Source organism: Neomonachus schauinslandi, chromosome 11 (assembly GCF_002201575.2).
Source record: "Neomonachus schauinslandi chromosome 11, ASM220157v2, whole genome shotgun sequence".
In the NCBI taxonomy this organism is placed as follows: Eukaryota; Metazoa; Chordata; class Mammalia; order Carnivora; family Phocidae; genus Neomonachus; species Neomonachus schauinslandi.
In genome coordinates, this window is record NC_058413.1 from 6095439 (window position 1) to 6122698 (window position 27260).

Here is a 27260-nt window from a genome sequence, read left to right on the forward strand (position 1 = left end):
GAATAGAAAGAGGGGGTCCCTTGTTTAGCTCACAAGGAGAGATGAGAGCATGTGTTTTGCCTGTAAGCTGAGCTAGCATCAGCCAAGCCCCTGGAACCCCAGGCAGCAACAGAGGGCTCAGTCTTGCCCAAGAAAAGCCTCTGATTATCCCAGGTCAGGCCGTAGCCAATTCTGGCCTGGGCCTGCAGCCACACACGAGTAATGTGACTAAGGAAAGCAGCAAAGGAGAAGACTGGGCCTATGCCCCTCATCACACATTAACCACTTCAGAGATATTCCTTCGGACCTGGTGTCATTTCTGGAGAAAAGTGGGGAGGATGCAGAGAAGTCCCCTGGGATTTCCTGAGGGGCAAGAAGTTGAACCTCACTGACCTGCTTCTATAGGTCACCCAGCAGTCAGGGTGGTGAGAAAGGAGACCCTTAGAGGAAAGGAGAAGGAAACTGTAGCCCCAACACACTGCTGCTCGGGGAATGGGCCTGGGGCCACTGGCTCTGCCCAGCTCAGTGCAAGGGGCTGGATCTTCCTGGTCCTGATTCTGCAGGGGCTTCAACACGAGTCCGGGGGTCAGGCAGCTGCCAGCCCCTCACTCATGGGCATGTTGATATGGGCGCTCAGCAGGGGTGCGCTCTGGCCTTCACGGAGCACCAGCACCTACAGAGGAGGTACCCACGGCAGTAGGGGCAGGCCCCTGTCCTCCCTGCCCCCTGCAAACACAAGCCTGGCCTGGTCTGCACTGGGCCCAGTCACAGGCGACCAGGGCCGTGTCAAAGGGGACGGGGCTGCAGATACCCACTCTGAGCCAGCAGCCACCCGGGGGCCTTGTCCACCTCACTCTCACTGTCCTCCCCTTGTGGTACCAATGGGCCACCTACCTTGATAATGTCTGAGATGCCCTTGTCACTGAGACTCTCCACAAAGGTCTCCAGCGGGTAGCTGAGTCCTGGCACCAGCAAGGGGACCTGAGTTTGGGGACAAAGAGGTAAGGAAATTAGCCCTCATGCCTGGACAGTGTTTAGCAGATTCCAGGGCGCTCTCATGCCTGCTATAGAAGCTGAATAATCCAGGGGGCAGGGCGGGCAGGGCTGACAGGCCCATTCACGGGGCATGCGGTTCAGTGAGGGGAGTGGACGCTCCAGAACCAAATGTATGTCCAGGATTAAACCCAGACCTCTTGACTCCCAACCAAGTCCCAGAGTCTTTCTCAGTTTCTGGTCCTCCCAACTGAGGGTCAAACCTGGACCCTGGTGGGAAAGCAGGCCCTTCACTGTGGAAAATTCTCCTTGGGGCAGAAAGAAGCTCCCACTCCCACTGCAGGTATGGCTGTGAGGCAGGATGGGCTCTGGGATCCCAGCACCAACAGGCTTCTGAGAGAGGCCCAGGTGGGAGCCTGACTCTACCTGTTCTCCTAGAACCTTCTGTGTGGCTCCCCAAGACCTCTCTCAGGCAGCGAGGCAAGGCTTGGGCATTCTCCCCAGAGATCTCTGTCATACGCCAGCCTGGTCTGTGGCTGTAGCCACCTGCCAGTTCCCTCACCACTGATCTGTTCTGGCTCGGTGGGCACCTCCTCAGGCCCCGGCCTGGTCTTTCTCATGCCATGTCTCAGTGAGGTGGGCCCAGTACCTTGAAGAAGGCCCGGGGCAGGGCATAGAGCACCTCGTTGTACAGGAAGCAGACCAGGAGCCCCAGGATGGGTCGGGCTGTCGAGGTGTTCTGCAGGTGAAGTGTGAGCTTAAAGGTGGGGCCCAGGCCCTGAACCTGTGGAGAAGGTGGGGTGGGTGGAGAAAGCCCTTAACCAGCAGCCCTGGGCACTGAATCTGATGTGCCCTGGTCCTGCCCTCCGGCCTTCTCATCAATGTCCTCGTGTCACCTTCTTCCCCACCTGCTCTAATGCTTTGTCCTGCCCGTCATCAAGGGGCCCCTCGGAAGCACAGAAGGCTGGCTCCTGCTTGTACGGGGATCAGCAAAGGCCCAGAGAGGGGAAGGGGCTTGATGCAGGCCGCTCAGCAAGTTGGTCAGAGGCAGAGCTGGCCTGGGGATGCATGCCCCAACTCCCACCACTGTCCCTGCGCCTGTCTTCCCAGGCTCTCTCCACTGCCCACTCTCGTCCTGTGGTGGCCACAGTGACTTCATTTTCCTCTCTCTTAGCCTCGGTTGCTCTGCAGCCTCTTCCTCTCTCTCTCTATCCACTTCCTTTAGGGAAAGAGAAATCGGAAACCCAGTGGGTCAGACGGCACACCTCCGGGACGCACTGAGCACTGGCCAGAGCCCAGATGACCTCGTGGTCACTTGTGTCTGAGTGCAGGGGCTCCTCCTGCTGTGCCTGGGCCAGTCCCAGGACCTCCCTTCCCTGTACCAGGCAGTCCTAACACCTCAGGCTGCCCGCGGTTACTGGAATCAACAGCTTTCTTCCTCACACCATAGCTGTGAGAGTCCCTCCAGTCCTGGGAAGAAACGTCCCAAGGTGACTACTTGCGTGCTCTGCCCCAAATCTGGGCGCTTGTCTGAGGCACAGCACGGGCCAAAGGAGCTGGAGGGTATGGCCCACTCTGCGGCTTGGTCTCTGGGCCTAGGGGAGGTGAGAAGCAGGCACAAGGCCTAGTGGGCTCAGAATTGGCTCTGGGGCTGAGGGGTTCCTACTCACCCTTGACCTCTGCCCCTCTGGCCCTGAGGTGGCCTGATTCCCCCCACACCTGGGTATTCACTCACCACAGCGTGCAGCTTGAGGGGCTCCCGGGCCGTCACAGACACAGGGTTCAGGCTGGACTCGAGGGCCTGCACATAGGCACGGGCGGCCCGGAGGCGCAGCAGGTAGAGGTCGGTCTGGAAGGTCCGGTGCATGGCTGAGGAGAGGGACACAAAGGGCTGGTGCTGGAGGTCAGGAGGGTAGGAGGGGCAGAGGTGGGGGAGAGGGGTGTCCTGCGTGGGCAGCTGCTCAGACACGCAAGAGGAAGGCCGGGTCTGCGGGGACGGGGAATTGGGGAAAGGGAGGACGGAGTGCAATAGCCTGGCCTTCCAGTGACACAGGATGCTATGGGCCACACGCTGCTCCCTCCTTCCTGATTTTCTACCACTACGCTACCCGCACGCACAAGCCCAGTCTCCTGGATGGCTCCTGCGATTCTGCCTTAAGGGCTGGTACCCCCTTGAGTCTTGTTCTCCATCCTCCTCCTCTGCCCTGCCCCAGTGTGAGCACCCCAATGAGGAACAACCTCGAGCTCCTGAGGGCGGGGACTCGTCACTACTGAGTCTGCAGGGCCCCACTCGGGCCCGACCCATGTCCACTCTCAACACTGTGCGCTGCATCTCCGGCTGCTTGGTGCCTGGGCCCGCCTCCTGCTTCTAACTGCCTAATGGTCACCTCCATCCGGACATCCCACCAACACCTCACACTCAGCACTGCGGAAACCCACCTCATCGCCTTACCTCCGTCACCACGTCCCCATCCACCAAGTTACCCAGGTTCTGCCCTCACGGCTAGTCATTTGCCAAGGCCTGAGGCCTCTTCCTCAAAGCCGTCTCCAGAGCCTGCGCCCCCTCCGTTCCCGCCGGGACACTTCCAGACTTCGCACGCTCGTTTCCCAGCCTGTTCCTGTTCCTTTCCTTGTGTGAGGGGCCTTCTGCCACTCAGAAGTTTTATGTCTTTATGGTACCCCACCCATTAATCTTTCCTTTTCCCTCTGGTACTTTTACAACTTATTTTTAATTTACCCAGAATGAACGTTTGTGTTTGGTTTGAAGTAGAATTCTGTTTGTTTTTCTAGAAGCAAGTTGTCCTAATCATGCTTTTTGGACAGTCTCTCCTCCCCCCGCTAATCTAAAATGACACCTTTAACACATACGGACCTTCCACATGGAGGAGGGTCTGTTTTTGGACTTTCTAGATGTGCCCTGGATCAGCGGAGGTTCCTGTAGTCCTACCACACCTGCCAATTCCTACAGCTTCAGAGGTCATTCTGCTGACCAGCCCTCATTCTTAAATCCCCCCCAAATTTCTTAGATTTACTCTTAGAATCAACTGGCCAAGTCCTCAAAGTAAACCCTACTGGGATTTTCTCAGTAACATCACTATGTTCCTAGATTAATTTTAGAAGCTATTAATTAATTAATCAGCAGCTTTAAGGCATTGGGTCTTGCTACCCTGAGACTTGGGAAGTCTCATCATTGAAATATTCAGGTGGTCTTTTATGTCCTAGAGAGTTCTGTAACTTTCTTTCTAGACTGCCATTTTCTTTTGTTAAATTTATTTCTACGGATTTTGTTGCTATTGTGAATGGAAACTTTGCATTATATTTTCTGACTGGTTACAGTTGGTATATACCAAGTTATTGATTTTTTGCTATATTTTACATTTGGTCACCTTAGATAAGTTCCTAATTATTTCTCAAATGTTTCAACTGCTTCTCTTGGATTCTCTAGGCTACAAGAGCCTGCTAGCTCTTTTATCCTCATAGTTATCCCTTAAAAGTATAAGCAAGGTCCCTTTATGAGATAGAGATGGTTGAGTTACTGTATTTTTCTGTTTGACATCTTTCCCAGCCCTCACCACCTAGAATCAACCAATATCCTAGCTTTGCATTCCAGGGCCTTCCAAAGCCAGCTCTGACCTGCCTTGCCAGTCTGTGCTTTGGCCATCCAGCCTTCCTGCACAGCGCCTGTCACTACATGGCAGATGTTGCTTGAATCCAGGTAGGGTTCTGTGCCTCTACTCACACCTTGCCCTGGATCTCCTTTCCCCACCCCTTTTTGGCTGGTGGACTTGTAATCATTTCAGGGCAAAGTCCAATGTCACCTCTCTCTGAAGCCTCTCCCAGGCTCCCAGGCCAACTTCCTCACTCCTGTGAGCCTCACCAGAGACCTCTTCTACACCCATCATGCAGCGTGAAATTAGCGAGGGAGACTGAGCTCCTCACGTCGGGCCTAGCCTATTTCAAGGCACCTGGCAGAACGCCTGGCATAATCCCAGGTATTGAATGAATGGAAGAATGAGTGCAAGAGCAGAAAAAACCGAGTAGGAAAAGGAAGAACCCTGGTCCAATTCTATTCTCTCATGACCTTGGATAACATGAAGTGTGCTTTCTCTCCCATAGAATTTCTGCATCTAGAAGCGACTGTTCTCTCCTCTGCATTCATAGGGTGCTCGCCCTCACCCACAGCATCTTCTACCTTGAGGCAGGTATTGTAGGCAGAGTATACCTCCTAGGCTGTCTCTGGACTTTCAGGGGCAGGAGACCTGCCTGGCTGCTCAGGTCTCCCAGTGCTTAGGGCACGAACCAAGGAGGGTTCACCCGTTTCTTGCTGCTTCAGAGCCACAGAGAAGGAAGAGGAAGGACCTGGTCTGAGTCTCACCGGTGCCAGCCTCCCGCTCTCGCAGTGTCTGATCCACATAAAGCCGGGTCTTGCGGGGCACACTGAGTTTCATCGCCTGGGCTGGTGGGGGGCCCGCCACACCTCCTGCTTCCACAAACACCGCTGTACGCTTCAGGATCTTGATGATCAGGCCACCGCCTAGGAAAGTGGACAGACAGAAATAGACCTGTCCTTCCTAGTTCTACCCAATATTCCCAGTCTGTCCTCCCCAAACCATCTGCCTCAGATAGAGCCATCTCTGTCCATGTCTGTCTTCTTGCCGAGATTCTGGGTTTCCAGAAGGAATAAAGTGTGTTTTAACAACGTCCTACCATTCATTCAGCACTTACTTATTGACTGTGACGTTCCTGGCATCGTGGCAAGCTCTGAGACTGGGGGGAACTGGAGACACTGGCCCGTGGGTAGCGCAATCGCACTGATGATGAGTCAGCCCCAGACAGGACATGTGTCTGCAGGCCTTGCTTTCCAAACCCAGGCCTGCCTGTGCTTCACAGCCACCTGTTGCTTCCCGGGATCTGGCCCGTCACCTTGGTGCCTAACTCAAAAACCCCTGCCAGGTCTGAGTCCGCTCACCCCGAGTAGTCATGATGAGGGTGTTATCCTCCCGCCCGTAGCGGCCAAAGCAAAGGCTGGTCACTGCATCCTAGGACGGAGACACCAGAGTTTAGGGGGCGAAATATCTTGGAGAGGAGAGCAAGACTGGGGTGGGGTGATAAGTTTGGGAGACCCAAGATATGATATGATGAAGAGATGTGAGGTAAGGCCTGGGGCAATGCTGCCTCCGAAATATTCCCTGTATTTCTCATCTGCCTTCCAACCTCACTGCTACGGCCAGAGTTCCAGAATAAATGTCACCGGGCTTCTGGGGTCAGCTTTCTAATAGGCCCTCAGCCTAGTGTTTCTTCCCAGTCTGTCCTTCACATTTCTGCCTTTCAAAAATACAAACATGATCACGTCTATTTTCTGCCAAAAAACTTCCAATGGCGTTTGTCCTCCTTGTTAGAACAATTCAAGGCTTTCCACATCTGACTCCAACCTGCCTTTTCTGTTCTCTACCATTTCCCCAAACCCCACCTCACCTGTCTCCCAGAAGCCTGCGGTCTAAACCAGCGGCTTTTAAACTTGATACTGTGACATAGGGCACTTTATACATACATACACACAAGTTCACATGTGATATACTCTGAGCTTTCTTTTTTCTTTTGCTGGTTGTGACCCATTAAATTAATTTAATGACTCACAACTTAGTGTTTGAAAAACGAGTCCAAACTCATCAAGCCACCTGGATTCCTTAATCAAGAATACCCATGCCTCTCAGCCTTTGTTCGTGCTGTTTCCAGTCTGGAATGTTCTTCCTCCATGTATCCACTTGGCAAACTGTTTCGAGGCCCAGGAGAATTGTCACTTGCTCTCGGAAATGACTCATGAGTTCCACCCCCATCTATCCTTCACCACCACCCCAGTCACCAGGCCCTCTCTGTGCTTTGTCAGTATTCTGCTCTGCTTTAAGTCTCGGTTGTATTTGAATTAGCTGTGTCTCTGTCTGGCTGTCACCTTAGATTATAAATTCCCTGAAGGCAGGATTTAGACATCATTTTTATCCCCCACACAACAGTGACTTGTGTTTATGAGATGCTCAACAAATGTTTTTGAAATACATGGAGGGACACCTGGGTGGCTCAGTTGGTTAAGCACCTGCCTTCAGGTCAGGTCATGATCTCGAGGTCCTGGGATCGAGCCCCACATCAGGCTCCCTTGCTTAGCAGGGAGTCTGCTTCTCCCTCTCCCTCTGCCTGCCCCCCCTCTGCCCTCCACCTCCGCTCATGCTCGTGCTCTCTCTCAAATAAATAAATAAAATCTTAAAAAAAAATACATCAAAAGTCAAGATTATCAGGTGGAGTGGGATCAGAAGAGGCAGCTAAGAAGCCCCAGAGGCGGGAATGGGGGGCAAAGAGGAGTGAGCAGCTCACCGGGGTGCGGATGACATTGAGCAGGGCCTTATCATGGTAAATGCGGACTTCACCATTGGCCAGCCCAGCCATGACGGCCTGCAGGCCCCGCGAGCGCTGCTCCAGGAGGTTCATGGTCAGGATGGCTGCTGGCATCTGCACTGTCCACAGCTTCTTACCCTGGGAGGGAAGAGCTTCTTACCTTGGGAGGGTTCAGGGCACAATGTGGAAAGGGTGGCTGGAGTTTGCAGGGAAAGGGACGCCAGAAGGAATCCCCTGCTAAAGGGGAACCAGGGAGACATACGTGGAGGGGGTGGGGGATGATGCTTGCCCGGAAGCCGCACCTTGTGGGTGAAGCCATGCAGGCTCTCTTGGGTGCTGCCCACCACCAGGACCTTGAGTACCCGGACAAGCCCCACAGGCTGGGCACTCAGCTCGATGCAGTACTTGGGGTGCTTGGAGTCTCTGTGGAATAAAGACACACTCTCCAAGCCCCAGAGAAACCTCCTCTCCTTCCCTGGCTGACCCTCCTCTTTCTCATCCCCACAAACTATCCCAGAAGGAACCTTGGACCAAAAGTAGATGACCATAGTATTATTTCCACCTTTACCACTTAGCCCCTGTGTGACTTTGGATAACATGAAGTGTGCTTTCTTTCCCGGTCTCCCTGCTGCCTTTACTGCAGTGATTTGTGTGAGAACCTGGCACTGAACAGTTTAGTGAGTGTACCTTAGGCTAGATGAGGTGCTAGCGGACTTAGGCAGTTTAGCAACTCATCAGAAACGCACGGGAAGTCTGCTCTGTGTAAATGCACTGTTTTCAGTTTCCTGGCTTCTGAATCTTAGTTTCTCTCATCCAGAAAGAAGGGGTAATTCCAGCCTACCAATCACAGGCTATGGCTCCCCTTTCTTCATAACCAAGTCTGATGATCATATCCCATCTGATGACCCATCTGAGAGCCTCCCTCTGGTCTCTGGGCCTCCTTCCAATCTACTCTCCACCCAGCAGAACAATCTCTTAAAAATATAAATGGCTCACATCATTCTTCTGATTAAAACCCCATAATAATTTTAAAATTCTAAACCCTTACCATGTCCTAAAAGGCGATGCATGAGCCAGATCTGGTCTCCACACACCTCTTTCTGCCCTCCTCCTTGCCCATCAAGCTTGAGGAGCACACACCAGTGTCTTTCCCATCTTGAATTTGCTCAAGTTTTCTCTGGCTACAACACTTCTTCCCCACTTTTATTTTTTATTATTTATTTGACAGAGAGAGAGCGAGAGCAGGAACACAAACAGGGGGAGTGGGAGAGGGAGAAGCAGGCCTCCTGCAGAGCAAGGAGCCCAATGTGGGGCTCGATCCCAGGACCCTGGGGTCATGACCTGAGCCGAAGGCAGACACTTAACAACTGAGCCACCCAGGTGCCCCTTCTTCCCCACTTTTAGAACAACTGGCTGCTTCTTAACCTTCCACATCATCTCCACAGACAGGTGTTCACTGAGCACCCTAGCCCCGTTATTTCTTCCCATGGAGCTTGTATTTTTTCCAAAGCACACAGGGACTATATTTATGTCGTTTAACAAGACATCAGTACATTCCTGATACCTTATATAATGCTTAATACATAGTGGGTGCTCAAAGATATTTCTTGAATTAGAAGATGAATGTTGTAAGGAGTATCAACCTAATGCGTAAAGAAGTGTTACATACCTATAAAGCCTACAGCAACAAGGGGCTATTTTTACTTCTTCCCATCTCTGACTGCACTGCTCACGTGTAATAGTCACTCTGCCCAGTCTCTCACTTTGCCAGTCCCCATCATGCAAGCCTCCAGATGGCCCCCTAGGCACGTGAGCTCAGCCTTCTCTATGAAGTTCCCAGCTCTTTCCACTCCCAAATACCAGCTCCAAAGCCCCTAACATCACCCGGGTTCTGAGATGTTCCTCCTGGCCCCAGAGGCCACGATGCGGCTACCTTCTCAGGATATAGACGTTCCCGTTGCGGCAGGCAGCGGCAAGCCGGAACTCTACATCGAACTGGCCAGAAACCTCCAGGAAGACGGGCACACTGGGTAGGCTCATCTGCAAAGGAGAGGCTCAAATATCCCAGGTTTTCTGGCACCCCTGTCCTTCCTTACCTTGAAGTAACTCCTCTGAGTTGGTTCCTTGTCCAAATTCCCAATCTCCTCCCTCACTGTGGGTCATAGTTTAAATTTGTTCAATTTTTCTGGAGGGAAACTCAGCAACATGTAGCAAAAGCCCACAATGATGGGCTACTAGTATGTAAAAAGAGCAGGTTACATGATCCTCTACCACTAAGTCATTTTTGTAAAAAAAAAAATGTATTTATAAGTTATATATCTGTGTCTCAATATGAAAATTCTGGAAAGACACACCAAAACTTTAATAGTAGATATTGTGGGTGGTGGTATTTTCTTGGACATATATTATTTTCTTTATGCTTATCTACATTTTATAAGTTTTCTACAACATGTATTACCAAGAACTACGGGCAGGAGATGTAGGGGAACAGAGGGAGGGAATGCAGCCTGGGCCTCAGCTGTGCCGAGGGCCAGGCCCCACACTGACCTTGGCCAAAATGGTGAAGGCCTCCGGGTCCAGCACCAGGAGCTCCTTGTTCTCAGTGCCCAGCACCAGGCAAGACACAGCATCCTCGTCAGCCAGGTTCTTCTTTAAGGTGGTCATGGTTGTGATGACTGTCTGCAGAAGGACTTCAAGAGTCACCCAGGAGATCCCCACACACCATCCCCACAGACACCCCCCAGAATACCAAAGGAGGGAAGACAGATGGCAAAGGAGGAGGAAGAGTACCAGAGATGTGGCAGAAGTTTTATGTACAAAAGTGTTTATTGCAACAAACCTAACTTTCTAAAAAAGAGGCTTAAGTCCATTGCAAGTTTCCATTTGATCAAAAGCCATGTAAAAATCACATTTTAAAAGAAGCTTCAACTGGGGCGCCTGGGTGGCTCAGTCGTTAAGCGTCTGCCTTCGGCTCGGGTCATGATCCCAGGGTCCTGGGATCGAGCCCCGCATTGGGCTCCCTGTTCCACGGGAAGCCTGCTTCTCCCTCTCCCACACCCCCTGCTTGTGTTCCCTCTCTCACTGTGTCTCTCTCTGTCAAATAAATAAATAAATAAATAATCTTAATAAATAAAGAAGCCTCAGCTTCTAATGTTTTGTAGAACACTTCTAATGTATTAAGAAAAAAAAATAGGTAAAGTGTTATGTTAGTATAATCCTAGTTTAAAAAAATATCTGAATAAAAAAACATGCTGGAAGGCATAAATAAATACTCATAAATACAAAAACTGGTTATCTCTGGACAATGAAATCACAGGTGATGTTTAATTTCTTCATTGTGCTTTTCTAGAATTTCTACAGTGGGCACATGTTCCTTTTGTGATTGTGACTAGAGAAAAAACAAAAGAGAAGAGGATGATCCCTTTTTTAGGAATTTCTCCTATGAAAATAATTTAGCAGGACCAAAATATTTCTTTGGATAAAGCTACTTATTGTGTGATTATCTTTAAGATTAAAAAAGAGGAATCATTCTCAATGCTTAGTGAAAAGAGGTTACAGAAACACGGATGGTAATGGTGTCCAATTATATAATCATGACATTTATATCTTGGAAAGATTTCCTCCCTCCCCCAAAATGCATCTTTTAAGCAATAATTAATTCACTTCATGATTTTGTAAGAACTCAAAGATATTGATAACTGTGGATCTGAGCTGCTGATCAGCAGAAGAGAATAGCACTGGTCTAAGGCTAGCCAAAAACTGAGGCATGCATTGGTCCATGCATTTGGCTCAAGTGGCTTCTACAGGAATTGGAGGGATCCCATGAGGCTTTCTAAAATACAAAGAGCGGGCACCTGGGTGGCTCAGTTGGTTAAGCAACTGCCTTCGGCTCAGGTCATGATCCTGGAGTCCCGGGATCGAGTCCCACATCGGGCTCCCTGCTCAGCAGGGAGTCTGCTTCTCCCCCCTGACCCTCCCCACTCTCATGCTCTCTCTATCTCATTCGCTCTCTCAAATAAATAAATAAAATCTTTAAAAAAATAATAAAATAAAATAAAATACAAAGAGCAGCCCTGGGACTAGACTGAGGGTCAGCCCCCAGGTCAGTAACCACCAGAGTTTAATGAATAGGTTCATCAATAAAACCATTAAAATTATAACTAAGAAAAATATGAAGTGAATATAAAAGGGATACATTTCTTATCCAGTATACATGAATAGTTACATAAACTCTGAATGAAATAATTAATAATCAGTGAAATAATTAAGGGGCCATTAAGAATGGAGTTCTTAAAGACTATTTAAATGCTCAAGATATAATGTTTTGTACTCAAGGGAAGCAAATTATAAAGCATATTTATCAAGAAAATTTACCAAAATGGTAAGAACGAGTACCACTGGATGGTGAGATTATAGTCATTTATACTTCTCCTTTATACTTCTCTTTATTCTCTAATGAAAATATGTTACCTTTACTCTTAAGACAATAAAAGTTATATAAAGTTGGGTAACTATATATCAATTCAAAGCTGCCACTGTCAGCTGGAAATGTAGAAGGCCCTGCAGCTTTGTGACCATATATGTGTGGCACAGGCTGGAAAGGAAACTGCAAAGTGAAACTAGTCAGGTTTGGTTGTAGAACCTACCACTGATGTTACATTGTCTATTTTAAAAATTGTCCATATTTTTTACAGGGAAATAAAGAGAGAAGGGATGTTACCTGCCGCTTGATGGACTTGGACTTGTGCTGGCTCACAAATGCCTCCATTTCACTCAGCTCCAGCTGTAAAAACCTGCACACACAGAGAACTGGCATCTGCATGGCCTGGGCTACTTCCCTCCACAGGCCACTCCTTAGCCACTCCCTTCCCCCTGGAGCTTCGGGAGCCCTGGCCCTCCACAGGGCCCTTACCTGAGTGACTGAACAGACAAAGGCACCTCTGCCTTCTCCCTGAAAGGAGAGGGGCAATCATGGCAGATTTAGTTGAGGAACAGGACCCTGGGGGTCAGACGGAGAGCATGGGCTGAAGAAGAGGGGCTGGAGGATTGAAGGAGGGGTGGGAAGCATACAAAGGGATAAGTGGGTTCTCACCGGATGCCTTCCAGCATCTCCTTCAGGGTCAAGGGGTCAATCCAGTCCTATGACAGCAAGGAAAAAAGGTAAGCCTGTGAGCTCCACAGTCAGGCAGGGAATGAGGATGACTCAGTGGCCGCCATTTTTGCCTTCTTATTCCCATCCCCGACATCACTTACCTCCTTGGCCTGGTTCCAAAGTTCTTGTTCCAGGGGGTTTGGAGGCAACTGGGGCAGGCTGAACTTGAAGTAGGGCCTAAGATTCTTATACACATACACACAAGGGCCTGAAGCGAGTGCTAGAGCTGGTGTCCGGGGCTCGTGCTGCTCCATGAGGAAGGTGGCGGCGGCAGCTGGCAGTGCAGGTAAGGGACTTTCAGTCAGCACTGTGGGTCCTTTGAGCACCTTCAGGCGGGGATGCTGCCCACCGGGGCCAAGGTCCCCCACCACCAGCTGTAGAAAGAGGCTGGCTTATTCCAGGCTCGAGGTCTAAAGACCCCTCCACTGACTCCTTTTCACTAGTGCACATTCATTCACTGCCACACTGGTACACCAAGTGGGGGGCAAGGAGACTTTGTAATAAGACTTGCAAGATGTGTGACCTTGGGAAAGTTGATTAAACTTGCTGACCCTCAGTCTTCCACCCACAAAATGGGAATATCTACCTCATGGCACCTGTAGTGAAAATCAAATGAGGTAATGAATTACGGAACCTGGTGAGTGCTAGTGAGGACTACGTGGCAGATGATGTTTTCATTATTCATTCAGTAAACATTTCTTCAGAGTCTGCTCCATGCCAGGCGCTATTCTGTATAGTGGAGAGTGGCTGAAGTCAGTGGGGTTCCAGAAACTCCTATCTGGGCCTCTGAGGCCTGGCTTCCAAATGGGAACAGAGCTAAAGAAGCACATGCATGCATGCAGATTGGGATGTGATCTGTGGACAGAGAGGAGAATCAAGCTCCTCAGTCTCTCTTTTCCGCCCTCTAATCCATCCTCCAAGCCACTGTGGCTGCCATGCAAGCCCATTCTCTTGTGTGAGGCTTTCAAGGTCTCTCTGATCTGGTCTCCAGCTTGTTTTCCATCACCTTCCCATCCATGCTATGCTCCAGCCAGAATGGGGGCTGCCACAGAATGTCTGGATTCTGAGGATGCACAGTGTACCAGGAGCCACACCAGGAACTACATGCATCCTTTCAACAATTTATGAGACAGGTACTATTATTAGCCCCATTTCACAGATGGTGAAGCTGTGCTCAGAGATGTTAGGTAAAAGTCATTCAAGTAAGTTGGGGAGATGGGACTGGAATCTAGGTTTGTCTGAATCCAAGCCAGTGGTCTTAACTACTATTTTATATTGGTTTTCACTTTCTAACTCCAAATTACTCTTTCCAAATATGCTACAAACTTCTAAGCCTCTGTGCCTCCACTTGTGCTGTTCCCTCTGACTGGAATGCCTTCCCCCTCCTTCCCTCTGTACCTTCTTGATACATTTCATTCATCCTTCAATACCCAGTTCACGTATTACTGCCTCCTGGTACGTCCAGATAGAGCTCACCATTCTCTCCCTGCTGCTCCCATACTTTTCATATATTCGATTTTAGCATCCACTCATTTACTCCACAAATATTTACTGACTACCTAATTTGTGCCAGGCACTGGGCTAGATGCTGGGAATCAACAAACTAGCCATTAAAGAAATAATTACACAAAAGCATCTTATATTTCATGCTAGTTATTGAGGCTGTGATCTCTATACCTTTAACTGCCAAGCACACACTAGGTATTCAGTCGATATCATGGATAAATGATAAACTAAGGCCAGGGTCTGTATCTCCTCCCGACTGTGTACTGATTCATTTCTTAGTTTCGTGTCGGTACAATGCCTGACACACAGTAGGGGTTCGCTGTACACTTGCCAAATTGCAGAATGCTCAATGGACAGGAATTTGGAGTCAAAAGTCCACCGCATTCTACTGTACTCACCACGAAGGGTATGATTCCAGAGCTATCTTCTTTTTTTTTTTTTTTTAAGATTTTATTTATTTGACAGAGAGATAGAGAGCACAAGTAGGCAGAGAGGCAGGCAGAGGGAGAGGGAGAAGCAGGCTCCCCACAGAGCAGGGAGCCCGACGTGGCACTCGATCCCAGGACCCTGGGATCATGACCTGAGCTGAAGGCAGCCGCTTAACCGACTGAGCCACCCAGGTGTCCCTCCAGAGCTATCTTCTAATGGCCCAAATAGCATGCCCACTGTGGGTTCACTGCCCACGGCTGAGCAACAGTGGAACAAACACGTGACTGGGAATGTGACAGGCCCAGGTCTGCCACTTCTTACAAATTTACTAAGCTTACTCATCCTCTCTGAATCTATTTTCCCATTAACAAATTGGTAATAAATAATATCTATGTATGTGAAAATGCTCAAAGAGGGTCTAGCCCAGAAATGGACACTAAATATAGGTTTAATTTCCTTTCTGTAAGACCAAAATATTTCTCGATCTTTTAAAAACCTGTACCTTTAATTTTTAAATTAATTAATTAATTTACATTTTATTTATCTTTATGTTTTAAACTTAAAATTCAACCTTTTTATTATGGAAAGTTTCAGCCATATACAAAAGCAGAGAGATTCATATAATGAACCTCCAAATACCTGCCATCCAATAATGAAGATTAGCTTCATGGCTAATCTTAAATCTTAAAATCTATGCTCTTTTAATAAACATAAAACTTTCACTTCCCTCTCTTCTACTTTCTCTCCAGATTCCAATGCCCCGCCCGCCCCCCCCCGCCCCCCCCAAGGGATGTGTCCTTCCAGCAAAGAATTACAAGTTAACAAAATTAAGAGGCTTTGTCTTAGTAGAATCCCCAGCAGCATTTGTTCTGCTTTCCTTTCTGCAGTCTGTATTACAGAATCAACAGGTTCTCTTCACCATCCACATAAAAGTAAAATTTAGGGGCGCCTGGGTGGCTCAGTCGTTAAGCGTCTGCCTTCGGCTCGGGTCATGATCCCAGGGTCCTGGGATCGAGCCCCGCATCGGGCTCCCTGCTCAGCGGAGAGCCTGCTTCTCCCTCTCCCTCTGCCTGCCGCTCTGCCTACTTGTGCTCTCTGTCAAATAAATAAATTAAAAAAACAACAACAACACTAAATGTACTTTTTCAGGGTACACGTGGGTTCCAGATGATGCTGAACTCCTTTGGAGCCATCAGGAAATCTCACTTCTGATGCTTCCCCGCGCCCCAATTCTCTTTCTGCCGGATGATATGCTTACCTTGTACTCCCCATCCCCATGCAAATCTGCCAGCGCTGGAAAACACAAAAGGGCCATAAGCCAGGGTTTCCCAATCCTTGAGACTTCGCTACAGAACCGTCATTTGACTCCATCTCCTGGTCCCAGAGACTTACCCAGGCAGGAGGAAAAGGTGTGGATGTTGGCCATGGGGTCGTAGTGTGCGTCCAGCCATTTCGAACTGGCCTCATTGCTGGCAGAGAAGGGAAGAGTTGGCGGCTGAGTCCCAAGGGAGGGGAAGAAAACTTTGCGGGAGCTAGTCTCTGAGAGTGGGCTGTGTAGGGGGCTCTGAAATAGGGGTACAGACGTCTGGGGCCAAGTCCAGGCTCCACCATAAGCTCACTGAGTGACCTAGAGTCACTCACACACGCACATTCATTCACTCCTTGGGCCTCAGTTTCCCTGTTTGAACCCTCAGATCCCTTCAAGGACTGCCAGCGCTTTCTGAGAAGCGCAGGAGCCCAGATCCCGGGGCCAAGCCCCACTCTTTACATTTGTAGGAAAGGAGGGCTCGAGGACCCCGGCCTTCACCTCTCAGCTCTGCCGCTGTCGGAATCCGACGAAGACGCAGCAGCCATCTTTGCAGGCGTCGCCGTGGCAACCGGCTCCGGCCAGCTGCTGCGCAACGCCGAAAAGAGCCCGGGCTCTGGGAAGCGTGCTGGGAAGAGCGCGCACAAAGGTTCCGGGCGCTCGGCCTTCCGGCCCAGGGCCAACAGGCCACCATGCAGGATACGCTGGCCTTAGTTGGGTTTCTGCCTGCCGAGGCGCAATCCCTCATCCCAGCTCGTAGGATTTATCTTTGCTCCTTCCCAGCCGGAACCTCTGGGCCCTGCGATCTCTGGATTATTGGCAGGACCCTCTGGCCTGGAGAGCAGCCTTTCTAGTGTTTCTGAGGAGCAAAACTAATACTACACCCTCTTCCTCCTCATGGTTAACCCGGTTGAAAAGGGGCCATGTCCTTTCTTCCCATCTTATTCTAGAGGTCTGGGCTCAGAGAAACAAAGCACAGGGTTAAGAGATTAAATCCTAGGACTGACTGAAATTGAGAGTTTCCAGTTTTTAGGTTCCTGGAATATTTTAAAATACAGGAAATGCCACAAAGGAGGACTGTAAAAATTGTGCCACGTTCCTCCTTGTGGCTGTGCCTCGTTGTTTATAGGTGATACCAAAATCCTGTTGTGGAGGGGAACCTAAAACTGACCTTCCTTCCCTTCCCCGTTACCCTGCTGGGAGCAAATGAGAAGTGTGGCAAAGGCAAGGATTCACACAAATCGCAAAGATGGTGGTGATTTCTTATGTTTATTTTCTGGTTATAAAAGTAATACATGAAGAGCACTGGATTGGGAGAGGCTTTGAGTCCTGTCGCATCTAGATAGGTCACTTCTCAGAACTTCCATTCCCTTACCTGGGAAGCAGGATAAGGAGCCGGGCCTTGCCCACTCTACCAAGGGCAGAGCAGATCAAATGAGATAACACAGGAGAAGCGCTCGGTAAATTGGAAAGTGCCGACAAATGGAAGGGGTTCGTGTCACCGCCCTCGGCTGAGGTAGCACCAAGGTCCGAGCTCCCGCTCCTCCCCTGGCACACGCAGGAGGAGGGCGGCCACTTGCAGCCCTGGTGTGATGGAGCTGGGGGAGGAGCTGCATAAATCTGTCTCAAGCCTGGTCAGATGGGGCCTCACTGGGGGACTTCCAGAACCGGGCATCAGCTGTGGCCAGCTGGGTGAGGACCTCCTCCAACTCGGGCCCATCCTCTGGGAAGCGCTCGGAGAAGGATCGGATGAGGCCAGCAGCCGAGGCCTCATACTCGAGAAGCTGAACTTCTGAGCCTGGGGAGACAGAGAAGAAGCAGCAGGAAAAGGTTTTAATAGGAAGCGGAGAATCGCAAGCATAATCATAGGAGCAGGTAGCTCTTCCTGAGCTCTTATCTTGTGCCAAAAATTGTATTCAGTGTTTTATCACCTAATTTAATCCTTACAATAACTCTATGAAGAAGGAAGCATTAAAGGAGGAGGATTCAATGAACTGTTGCATTCATTCATTCATTCACTTAATAAGTATATACTCTGGTGCCATGTTAGGTTAAACACACAGCCCTTGGGCTCCAGGAGCTTACAGTCCAACAATTGCATTATCTCTATCTACTGTGGGACCTTGGGCAAGTTTCACAACCTCACTAAGCCTCATTTTCCTCACCTATAAAGTGGGGGTGAGCACAGTACCTACAGTGATTAGATACAATAATGCCTTGAGTGAATTCTCAAGTGCTAGCTATCACTAGCATCATTATCTCAAGCACCGAGCAGAGCCAAAAGGGTACCAATTTAACTCATGGGCTGTTCCAAGGGTCCCTTGAACCCAAGGCTTTGGGTTCAGACAGCACACGTTCAAATCCTGGTTCTGCCGCCCACTAACTGTTGACCTCAGGTAAATACATGGCCCCTCAGTGTCTCAGTTTTCAGCTGAAAAATGGGGGCAATAACTTCCCCCTGGGGTTGTTGGGAGTTAATCCATGCAAAGTTTTACCCAGTGACTGGCACATAAAAGTCCTCCAAAGTCACTCATCATCTTTACCATCATCACCATCATCACCACCACCATACCTTTGAAAACCCCACCTGCTCTTCAGGCTTAGTTTAACCACTTCCTCCTCAGAACCTTCCCTGATTCCCTCAAAGGGGAATGTGATCTTCCCTTCTCTAAGTGTTCTGACCACCGTTTGGGCCTCTTGGCTGCTTATTAACGCTCCCTGGGTGTGATCATTTCTCCCTAGGTCATATTCCTAATGGACTGCGGACTACTTGAGGCAAGGGCCTGGGTCTGATTCACCTCTCCATCCCCAAGGGCCCACACAGGGCTGGACAATCAAAGCAATGATGTTGTAATGAGCACTTACTATGTGTCTGGCATGATTTGTCCATTTACTCATTTGACATGCATTGAGCAGCTCCTGTGTGCCAGGCCCTATGCTAACTACTTGCTGCTAATGTGGAAGCAAGGCAGATGGGAAAATAGCAGAGTGACAGTGCGTGAAGGGATTGCTTTAGGTTGAGGGGTCAGGGACAGCCTCTCCCAGGAGGTGTCATTTAACAGAGACCAAAATGACAGGAAGGACGAACCAAAGATTGGGGGAGGGCTGTGCCCAGCAGAGGAGACAGTGAGTGCAAAGGCTACGGGAGTGGAGCGAGCTCAGGGCGTTGGAGAAATGGAAAGGCCATGAGCCTGGAGGCCAGTGAGCCAGGAGGGGTCCCTGAGGCCTGGCAGGGGTCGGGGCCAAATCCCCTGGGCCTCTGGAGTGCAACATAAAGAGTTGGAAATAAGCCTTTCAAATGTGTTTTCCTTGCCAGTAGGAGGTAATTATTTCATTTAACCTTCACAACTGCCCGTGACTGTGAGAGTGAGGAGCGCCCTTCATCTGCCTCTAGGCTCCTCCGGTAAAGAGCTGTAAGCCTTGAATGATTCTGTCTCTGTGCCTCAGTTTTCTTAACTGTAAAATGTAAACTGTAACTACCTCATTGGGTTATGGTGAGGATTTATTTTATTCTATTTTATTTTTGTAAGTGCGCTCTATGCCCAATGTGGGGCTTGAACTCACGACCCCAAGATCAAGAGTCACATGCTCTGCTGCCTGAGCCAGCCAGGCGCCCCTGTGGGGAGGATTTAAAGAGTGAAGCCATGGAAAGCAGTAAGAGCTTGAAGGAAGTAGCTAACTGTCAGCACACAATCCACACTGGCTTTATGGATGAAGACAAGGTCACGGAGCAGCTGCCGGGCACCACCTCTGCTCAGGTGCCTCACGTGACAGGCGTCAGGAAAGATGGGTCAGGAGGTGAGAGGAAAGTGAATGCAGAACAGGCCTCTAATACAACAGGTGAAAGTGCAGCGCAGACAGGGTCAAGGCTTTTGGAAAGAGAGTCATCACTTGAGAAGGGAGGGGCCCATGGGGCTGCTGATCTCTCTCCCCGGCTCTGCAGTCACATTGTCCCTTGGGTTCCACCAGCCTGCTGGGTTCCAACTCATGCCTGCCCCTCACCTTGTCCCCAGGCACCGACAGGCCTGATCCTCCAGGAACGTGCCTGGCCTCCCTGTAAGCCTGCGGTCTGTTTGTTCCACTAGCCCTTGCTCTGCGGGCCTTCTGCAAACCTCTGGTTGCTGTCTTTTTTTTTTTTAAGATTTTATCTATTTATTTGACAGAGAGAGACACAGCGAGAGAGGGAACACAAGCAGGGGGAGTGGGAGGGGGAGAATCAGGCTTCCCGCGGAGCCCGATGCGGGGGGCTTGATCCCAGGACCCTGAGCGTCTGCTCAATGACTGAGCCACCCAGGCGCCCCTGGTTGCTGTCTTTTTTTTTTTAAAAAGATTTATTTATTTATTTGAGAGAGCGAGAATGAGAGAGAGAGAGAGAGAGTACATGAGAGGGGGGAGGGTCAGAGGGAGAAGCAGGCTCCTCGCTGAGCAGGGAGCCCGATGCGGGACTCGATCCCGGGACTCCAGGATCATGACCTGAGCCGAAGGCAGTCGCTTAACCAACTGAGCCACCCAGGCGCCCCATCCCCTGGTTGCTGTCTTATAAGCAGCACAGCCCTGCATGTGTGGGGTGGTGGTAACAGATGCCAAGGTTTGGGGCCTAGGGTTTGGCATGGGGAAGCCTGGGGCAGGGAGGGAGAGAGGCAGGAGTCACCCCAGGTAGCCTTTCCTGAGCCCAGGGATGGGTTCCAGGCCTCTGTCCATCAAAGAGGGCTCGGGTGTCCATTACCTTCAAGGCGAGTGTTGGGCTGAACGATGAGCTTCCGAGATTCCTTGCGGAGTAGCACTGTGTCCCTGAGGGTGAGGAAGCACTCAGGGGATGCATCAGTGACCGCCGCGTACCTCTCATACAGGGCCCGGCCTCCAGCCACATCTCCTGTGGACTTCAACACCTGTGGGAAGGCAGAAGGAATTAGTGCCTATGATGGGCACCCCTCATGCCTCCATGGGGCTTTGCCAGGGGCCCCAGCCGGTTGTGCTCACCCTGGATGGTATCTGCTCTCTCACCGTGTTACTGTGCTGAATACGGGAGAAATATAGATCAAGGGCTTAGCTGATAATAAGTGCCTAGTAGAGTGAAGCTAATGTTTCTCATTTGGTTGTCTCATTTGAACTGGAGACAGAGAAAGCATTATCATCATCCTCTTTAAAAAAAAAAAATGATTTCACACATACAAAATATATAGTATATACATATTAGGTTATAATACATAGGTTATAAAGAATATAATACATAGGTTATAAAAAACAATAAGACACCCATATAACTAGCACCCAGCTTAAGAGTTAGTTCCTCCCTTTTTTAAATTAAAAATTTTTATTTTTTTAATTAAGTAGGCTCCATGCCCAATGTGGGGCTTGAACTCACAACACTGACATCAAGAGTTGCATGCTTGGGGCACCTGGGTGGCTCATTCAGTTGAACCTCTGCCTTCAGCTCAGGTCATGATCCTGGAGTCCCAAGATCGAGCCCTGCATCAGGCTCCCAGCTCAGCGGGGAGTCTGCTTCTCCCTCTGCCCCTCACCCCTCTCTCTCTCTCAAATAAATAAAATCTTTTTTTTTAAAGATTTTATTTATTTATTTGAGAGAGAGGGAGAGAGAACAAGCAGGGGAGGAAGGGTAGAGGGGGAGAGAGAGAGAGAGAAGCAGACTCCCCGCTGAGCAGGGAACCAGATGTGGGACTTGATCCCAGGATCCTGGGATTATGACCTGAGCTGAAGGCAGATGCCCAACCGACTGAGCCACCCAAGCGCCCCTCAAATAAATAAAATTAAAAAAAAAAAGACTCGGGCGCCTGGGTGGCTCAGTTGGTTGAGCGACTGCCTTCGGCTCAGGTCATGATCCTGGAGTGCCTGGATCGAGTCCCGCATCGGGCTCCCTGCTTGGCGGGGGGTCTGCTTCTCCCTCTGGCCCTCCCCCCTCTCATGTGCTCTCTCTCAAATAAATAAATAAAATCTTTAAAAAAAAAAAAAAAAAAAAAGACTCGCATGCCCTACTAACTGAGCCAGCCAAGCACCCCAAGTTAGCGCCTCCCTTGACTGCATCCTGGGGCTTCCTGTCTGAGGAAATAAATAGTCCTCGATTCTGTGCTTATCATTCCCTTATGTTCCCTGAATTCTGCTCTGGACCACGTTATTATTATTTTTTTTTTAAGATTTTATTTATTTATTTGAGAGAGAGAGAATGAGAGAGAGCACATGAGAGGGGGGAGGGTCAGAGGGAGAAGCAGACTCCCCCCCGAGCAGGGAGCCCGATGCGGGACTCGATCCAGGGACTCCAGGATCATGACCTGAGCCGAAGGCAGTCGCCCAACCAACTGAGCCACCCAGGCGCCCTGGACCACGTTATTTTAACTTTTGCTTGTGTCCTGTGATTTGCTTTTTCCGCTTGAGGTATATGTGAGATTCGTCTGTGTTTGGGCATGCAACCATAGTTCACCCTTCTCACTGCTGTCCACTGTTCCACTTAGAAACACCCCACAGGTGAATCCCTTCCCATGATGGGGGCAGCTTGTGCTGTCTGCCATTCAGCATCGCCATGGACACCCTGGGCGCCTCCTGATGGACAGAAGGACGAGATGCAGGTTTCTCCGGGAGAATCAATCGTCTGGAGGTCAGGTGAATGTTCCACCTTAGACAAGCCCACATCGCTCTCCAAAGTTGTTGCACCAGCTGACGTTCCCGGAGGCAGTGGCTGGCAGTCCTCACCGCTCTGTATGCCAGGTGGTGTTGGCAGTTTTCCATTTTTGCCAAGCTGGTGGGTATAAAGCTCATGTGGTTTAAGCTGTGCTTTCCTGATTGCTCAAGAGGCTGAACGTCTTCCCATAAGTTGATGTGTTATTCATTTTCCTCTTCGGTTCATGAGTTTTGCTTATTTTTCTGCAGGGTTGCCTTTTCTTCCTCACTGGTTTTTTTTTTTTTTTTTTTGAGTTCTTTATATATTAAGTACTAACTTTTTGTTCACACATTATGTGGTAAATACCCTGTCTTAGTTTAAGACTTCTCACACTCTTTATGGTAACTTTTGATGAATAAAAGCTATTTTTATTTGTATTTTAAATTTTATTTATTTATTTATTTTTAAAAGACTTTCTTTTTAAGTAATCTCTACACCCAACGTGGGGCTTGAACTTAACAACCCCGAGATCATGAGTCACATGCTCCACCGATTGAGCCAGCCAGGCGGCCCCCCCAAAAAGCTATTTTTGATGTAGTTAAAGGAACCGATCTTTTCCTTGATGACTACTGCTTCTTGTGCTTAGAGAAATTTTCCTTCACTCTGAGGTCATAAAGATATTCTTCTCTGTCGGGCGCCTGGGTGGCTCAGTTGGTTGGGCGACTGCCTTCGGCTCAGGTCATGATCCTGGAGTCCTGGGATCGAGTCCTGCATCGGGCTCGAGTCTGCTTCTCCCTCTGACCCTCTTCCCTCTCGTGCTCTCTATCTCTCATTCTCTCTCTCTCAAATAAATAAATAAAATCTTTAAATTAAAAAAAAAGATATTCTTCTCTGTTAAAAATTTTGCCTTTTCTATGTAAGCTGTTGATCCTGGGATTGACTCTGTGTATGGTAGAAGGTAGAAATCCAATTCGTCTCAGCATGGCTTATTAAATGGTCCCTCCCTCTCTAGTGGTCTGCAGTGTCCCTTCTGTCACACACCAGAGTCAATGCTGATTCTTGGCTCTGTTCCACTGGTCAATTTGTCTATTCCTGCCCCAGGGCTACACTGAACTTAATTATCTTAGAATAAATTTTGGTATCTGGTGGAATGAGTCCCCCAGCTTGTTTTGCCTCAGGAGTGTCTTGGTTCTTACTGGTGCTCCTTTAGGCTTCCGTCTAAATTTCACAATCAGTGCACCTGCGTGGCTCAGTCAGTTGAGGGTCCAACTCTCGACATTGGCTCAGGTCATAATCTCAGGGTTGTGAGATCCAGCCCTGCACGGGGCTCCACACTCAGTTGGGAGTCTGCTTGGGATTCTCTCTCTCCCTCTGCACCTCCCCCCACTCTTGCACACTCTTAAACTCTACATAAACAAACAAATAAATAAATAATAAATTTCACAATCAGCTTGTCAAGTTCCATGAAAAACCCTCTTAGGACTTTTTTCTTTTAAGACTTTATTTTGAGAGAGCAGAATGAGCAAGAGAGAGCACATGAGTCGGGGGGTGGGGTAGGGGCAGAGGGAGAGGGAGAAGCAGGCTCTCCTCTGGACAGCCAACAGGATCCCAGAACTGTGGGATCATGACCTAAGCCAAAGGCAGATGCTTAACCGACCGAGCCAACCAGGTTCCCCCTCCTGGGACTTTATTCAACCTTGTGAAACTTTTATTGATTTCATCGGTTTGTTTGTAGATTCTTTTGACTTGCCTAGTCATATAATCTGCAACATGAAGAGTTTTATTTCTGCCTAATGCCTAAACTTCACATTTTTTATCTTGTTTCCTTTCAAAAGCTAAGCCCTTCAGCAAACTGTCGATCAGAAGTGGAAATAGGGAGCATTTTTATCTTTTTTCTGATTTTAAAGGGAATGCTTTAGTGTTTGAACAGATGACAGTTACTGTACGTTCAATTTCTGAGACATTCTTTATCAGTTAAGAAAATTCTTTTTGGGGTGCCTGGGTGGCTCAGTCAGTTGAGTGTCCGATTCTTGGTTTTCACTCAGGTCATGATCTCGGGGTCATGGAATTGAGACCCGAGACTCCGCACTCCACTCAGCGGGGATTCTGCTTCCCTCCTTTTCCCTCTCCTGCTGCCCCTTCCCCATCTTTACTTTTTTTTAAAGGTTTATTTATTTATTTATTTATTTAAATTTATTTTTGAGAGAGAGAGAGAGAGCAAGCACAAATGGGTAGAGGGGCAGAGGGAAAAGCAGACTCCCCACTGAGCAGGGAGCCCTATGTGGGACTCAATCCCAGGACCCTGGGATCATCACCTGAGCTGAAGGCAGCCACTTAAGGGACTGAGCCACCCAGGTGTCCAATTTATTTTATTTTAGAGAGAGTGTGAGTGAGCACAAGCAGGAAGGGCAGAGGGAGAGGGAGAGAGAATCTTAAGCAGACTCCAAACTTAGTGTGGATTGTGATGCGGGGGTTCACCCTCAGGACCATGAGATCAGGACCTGAGCCAAAACTAAGAGTCCAGCACTTAACCAACTGAGCCACCCAGGGGCCCCTCAAATAAATAAATCTTTAAAAAAAAATTCTTTTCAGTTCTGAGTTTTCAAAAAAGTTTTTATCATAATGGATATAAATGACTTTCAAGAGCTTTTTAAAAATCTATTGAGATGATCATGGTTTTTCTCTTTTAATCTGTTAATATGGTTATTTTCAAAAATATATTCTCTAATGTTAGATAAACCTTGCATTTCTGGGATAAACCCACGTTGGTATGTTCTGGATTTGGTCTGCTAGGATTTTGTTTAGAATTTTGGCATTTATATTTTCCTTTCTGGAACTATCTTTGATTTTGGTATCCAGGTCAAACTAACATAATAAAATGAGGTGGAGAATATTCTCTCTTCTTCTATTACCTGGAAGAGTTTATGTAAAATTGATACCATCTGTTACTTGAATATTCTGAAAGATTCACCTATAAAACTCTGTAGGCTTAGTATTTTTTGTATGAAGACTTTAGATCATTGATTTAATTTTTTTTTATTTTTTAAAGATTTTATTTATTTGACAGAGAGAGACACAGCGAGAGAGGGAACACAAGCAGGGGGAGTGGCAGAGGGAGAAGCAGGCTTCCTGCTGAGCAGGGAGCCCGATGCGGGGCTCGATCCCAGGACCCCGGGATCATGACCTGAGCCAAAGGCAGACACTTAACGACTGAGCCACCCAGTCGCCCCCACTGATTTAATTTCTATAATGGCTATAGACTGGTCAAGTCATCTATTCATGAGTGGACTTTAACAAGTTTTATTTTTCTCAGGAGTTGTCCAGTTCACCAAAGTTGTGAATTTTATTGCCATAAGTTACTGTTATATTTGTAGTTATGTGCCCTTTAAGTTTCTACTCTTATTTGTGCCTTCACTCTTTTTTTCTTGACAAATCTTGTCAGATGTTTGTCGGTTTCATTATCTTTTCAAAAACCAACTTTGGGCTTTTTGGTCTTCTCTATACTTCTATTTCAGCTCCTGTGTGTCAACTAGTATATTTGTAATTTTCCTCCTCCTATTTTCTTTTTGTTTTTTTAAGTTAGGCTCCTTGCCCAGCGTGGAGCCCAACACGGGGCTAGAACTCACAACCCCAAGGTCAAGACCTGAGCTGAGATCAAGAGGCAGTCCCTTAACCAACTGAACCACCCAGGCACCCCTCCTCCTTCTATTTTCTACTTAATTTCCTTCTCATTCCTGAATTCTTAAACTTGATGAATTTATGAATTGGGCCTTTAATCAGCTCTAGGAAATTCTCAGCCATTATCTCTTTTAATATATGCCTTTTCCCACCTTCTCGCTCTCCTTTCATTTGGAGCTTTGTTTACATACCTTAGACCTTTCCACACTGTCCCCCACGACTCTTCACTGCCCTTAAATTTTCTATCTTGGTCTCTGTGCTACATACCGTATATTTTCTTTTATCTTTAGCTGGATCTCAAACCTGTTTATCCTGCCTATTTTTAGTTTCAGTGGTGTTACAGTTTATTTCTGGGAGTTCCATTTGGTTCTTTTCCAAATATCTGACATTTTGTGGGTCTGATCCTTACTTGTACTGATTTGAAGGTGGCAAAGTAGGACTCCTACTATGGCTTCCTCCAGGTAAGACCCAGGGTTACAAGGATTCTCCAGGGGATGCGGGGGAAACTCCAGAGGGACAGTTAAAGAGAACATCTCTTCTTTCTCTCTTCCCAATAGTACTGAGCACACAGAAAGTAGCGGACACACATTCATCAAGCCGACACATTAGATCCCACCAGCTTAAACCAGACAGCTGGTAACATCAATGCCAATGGGAGGCAGGACAGATAATAGGGAGGAGGCTGGCAAACTGGAGAGTCATGCCATGTCCAAATGCCCAAATGTGGTGGCTACTGCTCAGTGCCAGCCAGTTGTTTACGTGGGATTTGAGCCTATTAATGCCAGTCCTTCCAAGAAGCCAGAAATACAGATTTATACCCAACCCTGCCAGTTTTCACAATACAGGGTGGGCCAAAATGGCCCGTGTTTGTGACGCTGGCAGAAGCCTCTCCTTGTGGAAATGCCTTCATCTTCCCTACTTGCTGCTTGCTGTCTCGTTGCTGTGCTCTTGGCTTTTGCTAGGGGGCTGGTAAGACGAACAGCCGCACCAACAATGCTTCCATATTCCGTATCTTCTATAAAAAAGCTATTGCTAGGGGCTCCTGGGTGGCTCAGTCGTTAAGCGTCTGCCTTCGGCTCAGGTCATGATCCCACGGTCCTGGGATCGAGCCCCGCATCGGGCTCCCTGCTCGGCGGGAAGCCTGCTTCTCCCTCTCCCACTCCCCCTGCCTGTGTTCCCTCTCTCGCTGTGTCTCTCTCTGTCAAATAAATAAATAA

At 48.6% G+C, this 27260-nt stretch overlaps 2 protein-coding genes across 6 annotated transcripts in view; both read right to left on the reverse strand.

The window, feature by feature from the left end:
* Nucleotides 1-280: 280 nt before the first annotated feature.
* Nucleotides 281-16300, reverse strand: BBS1 (Bardet-Biedl syndrome 1). Its single transcript, XM_021685268.1, has 17 exons — nucleotides 16254-16300; nucleotides 15839-15915; nucleotides 15705-15739; nucleotides 12613-12885; nucleotides 12452-12498; nucleotides 12272-12310; nucleotides 12080-12152; nucleotides 9907-10038; nucleotides 9293-9399; nucleotides 7662-7782; nucleotides 7339-7497; nucleotides 5942-6011; nucleotides 5348-5506; nucleotides 2708-2841; nucleotides 1622-1756; nucleotides 874-960; nucleotides 281-652 (listed from the first exon to the last, which is right to left on the reverse strand). Exons 1-17 carry the CDS (start codon nucleotides 16298-16300, stop codon nucleotides 566-568), a joined length of 1782 nt encoding a protein of 593 aa, XP_021540943.1. The 3' UTR covers nucleotides 281-565.
* Nucleotides 16301-17011: 711 nt separating this feature from the next.
* Nucleotides 17012-27260, reverse strand: part of DPP3 (dipeptidyl peptidase 3) — a 38047-nt gene continuing 27798 nt past the window's right edge. For all 5 annotated transcript variants that reach the window (XM_044919647.1, XM_021685088.1, XM_044919645.1 and 2 more), the window contains 2 exons: nucleotides 20479-20641; nucleotides 17012-17550 (listed from right to left, as the gene is read on the reverse strand). In XM_044919647.1, coding sequence (XP_044775582.1) covers nucleotides 17378-17550; nucleotides 20479-20641 — 336 coding nt within the window. In that variant the 3' untranslated portion in view covers nucleotides 17012-17377. The remainder of the gene's footprint in view (nucleotides 17551-20478; nucleotides 20642-27260) is intronic.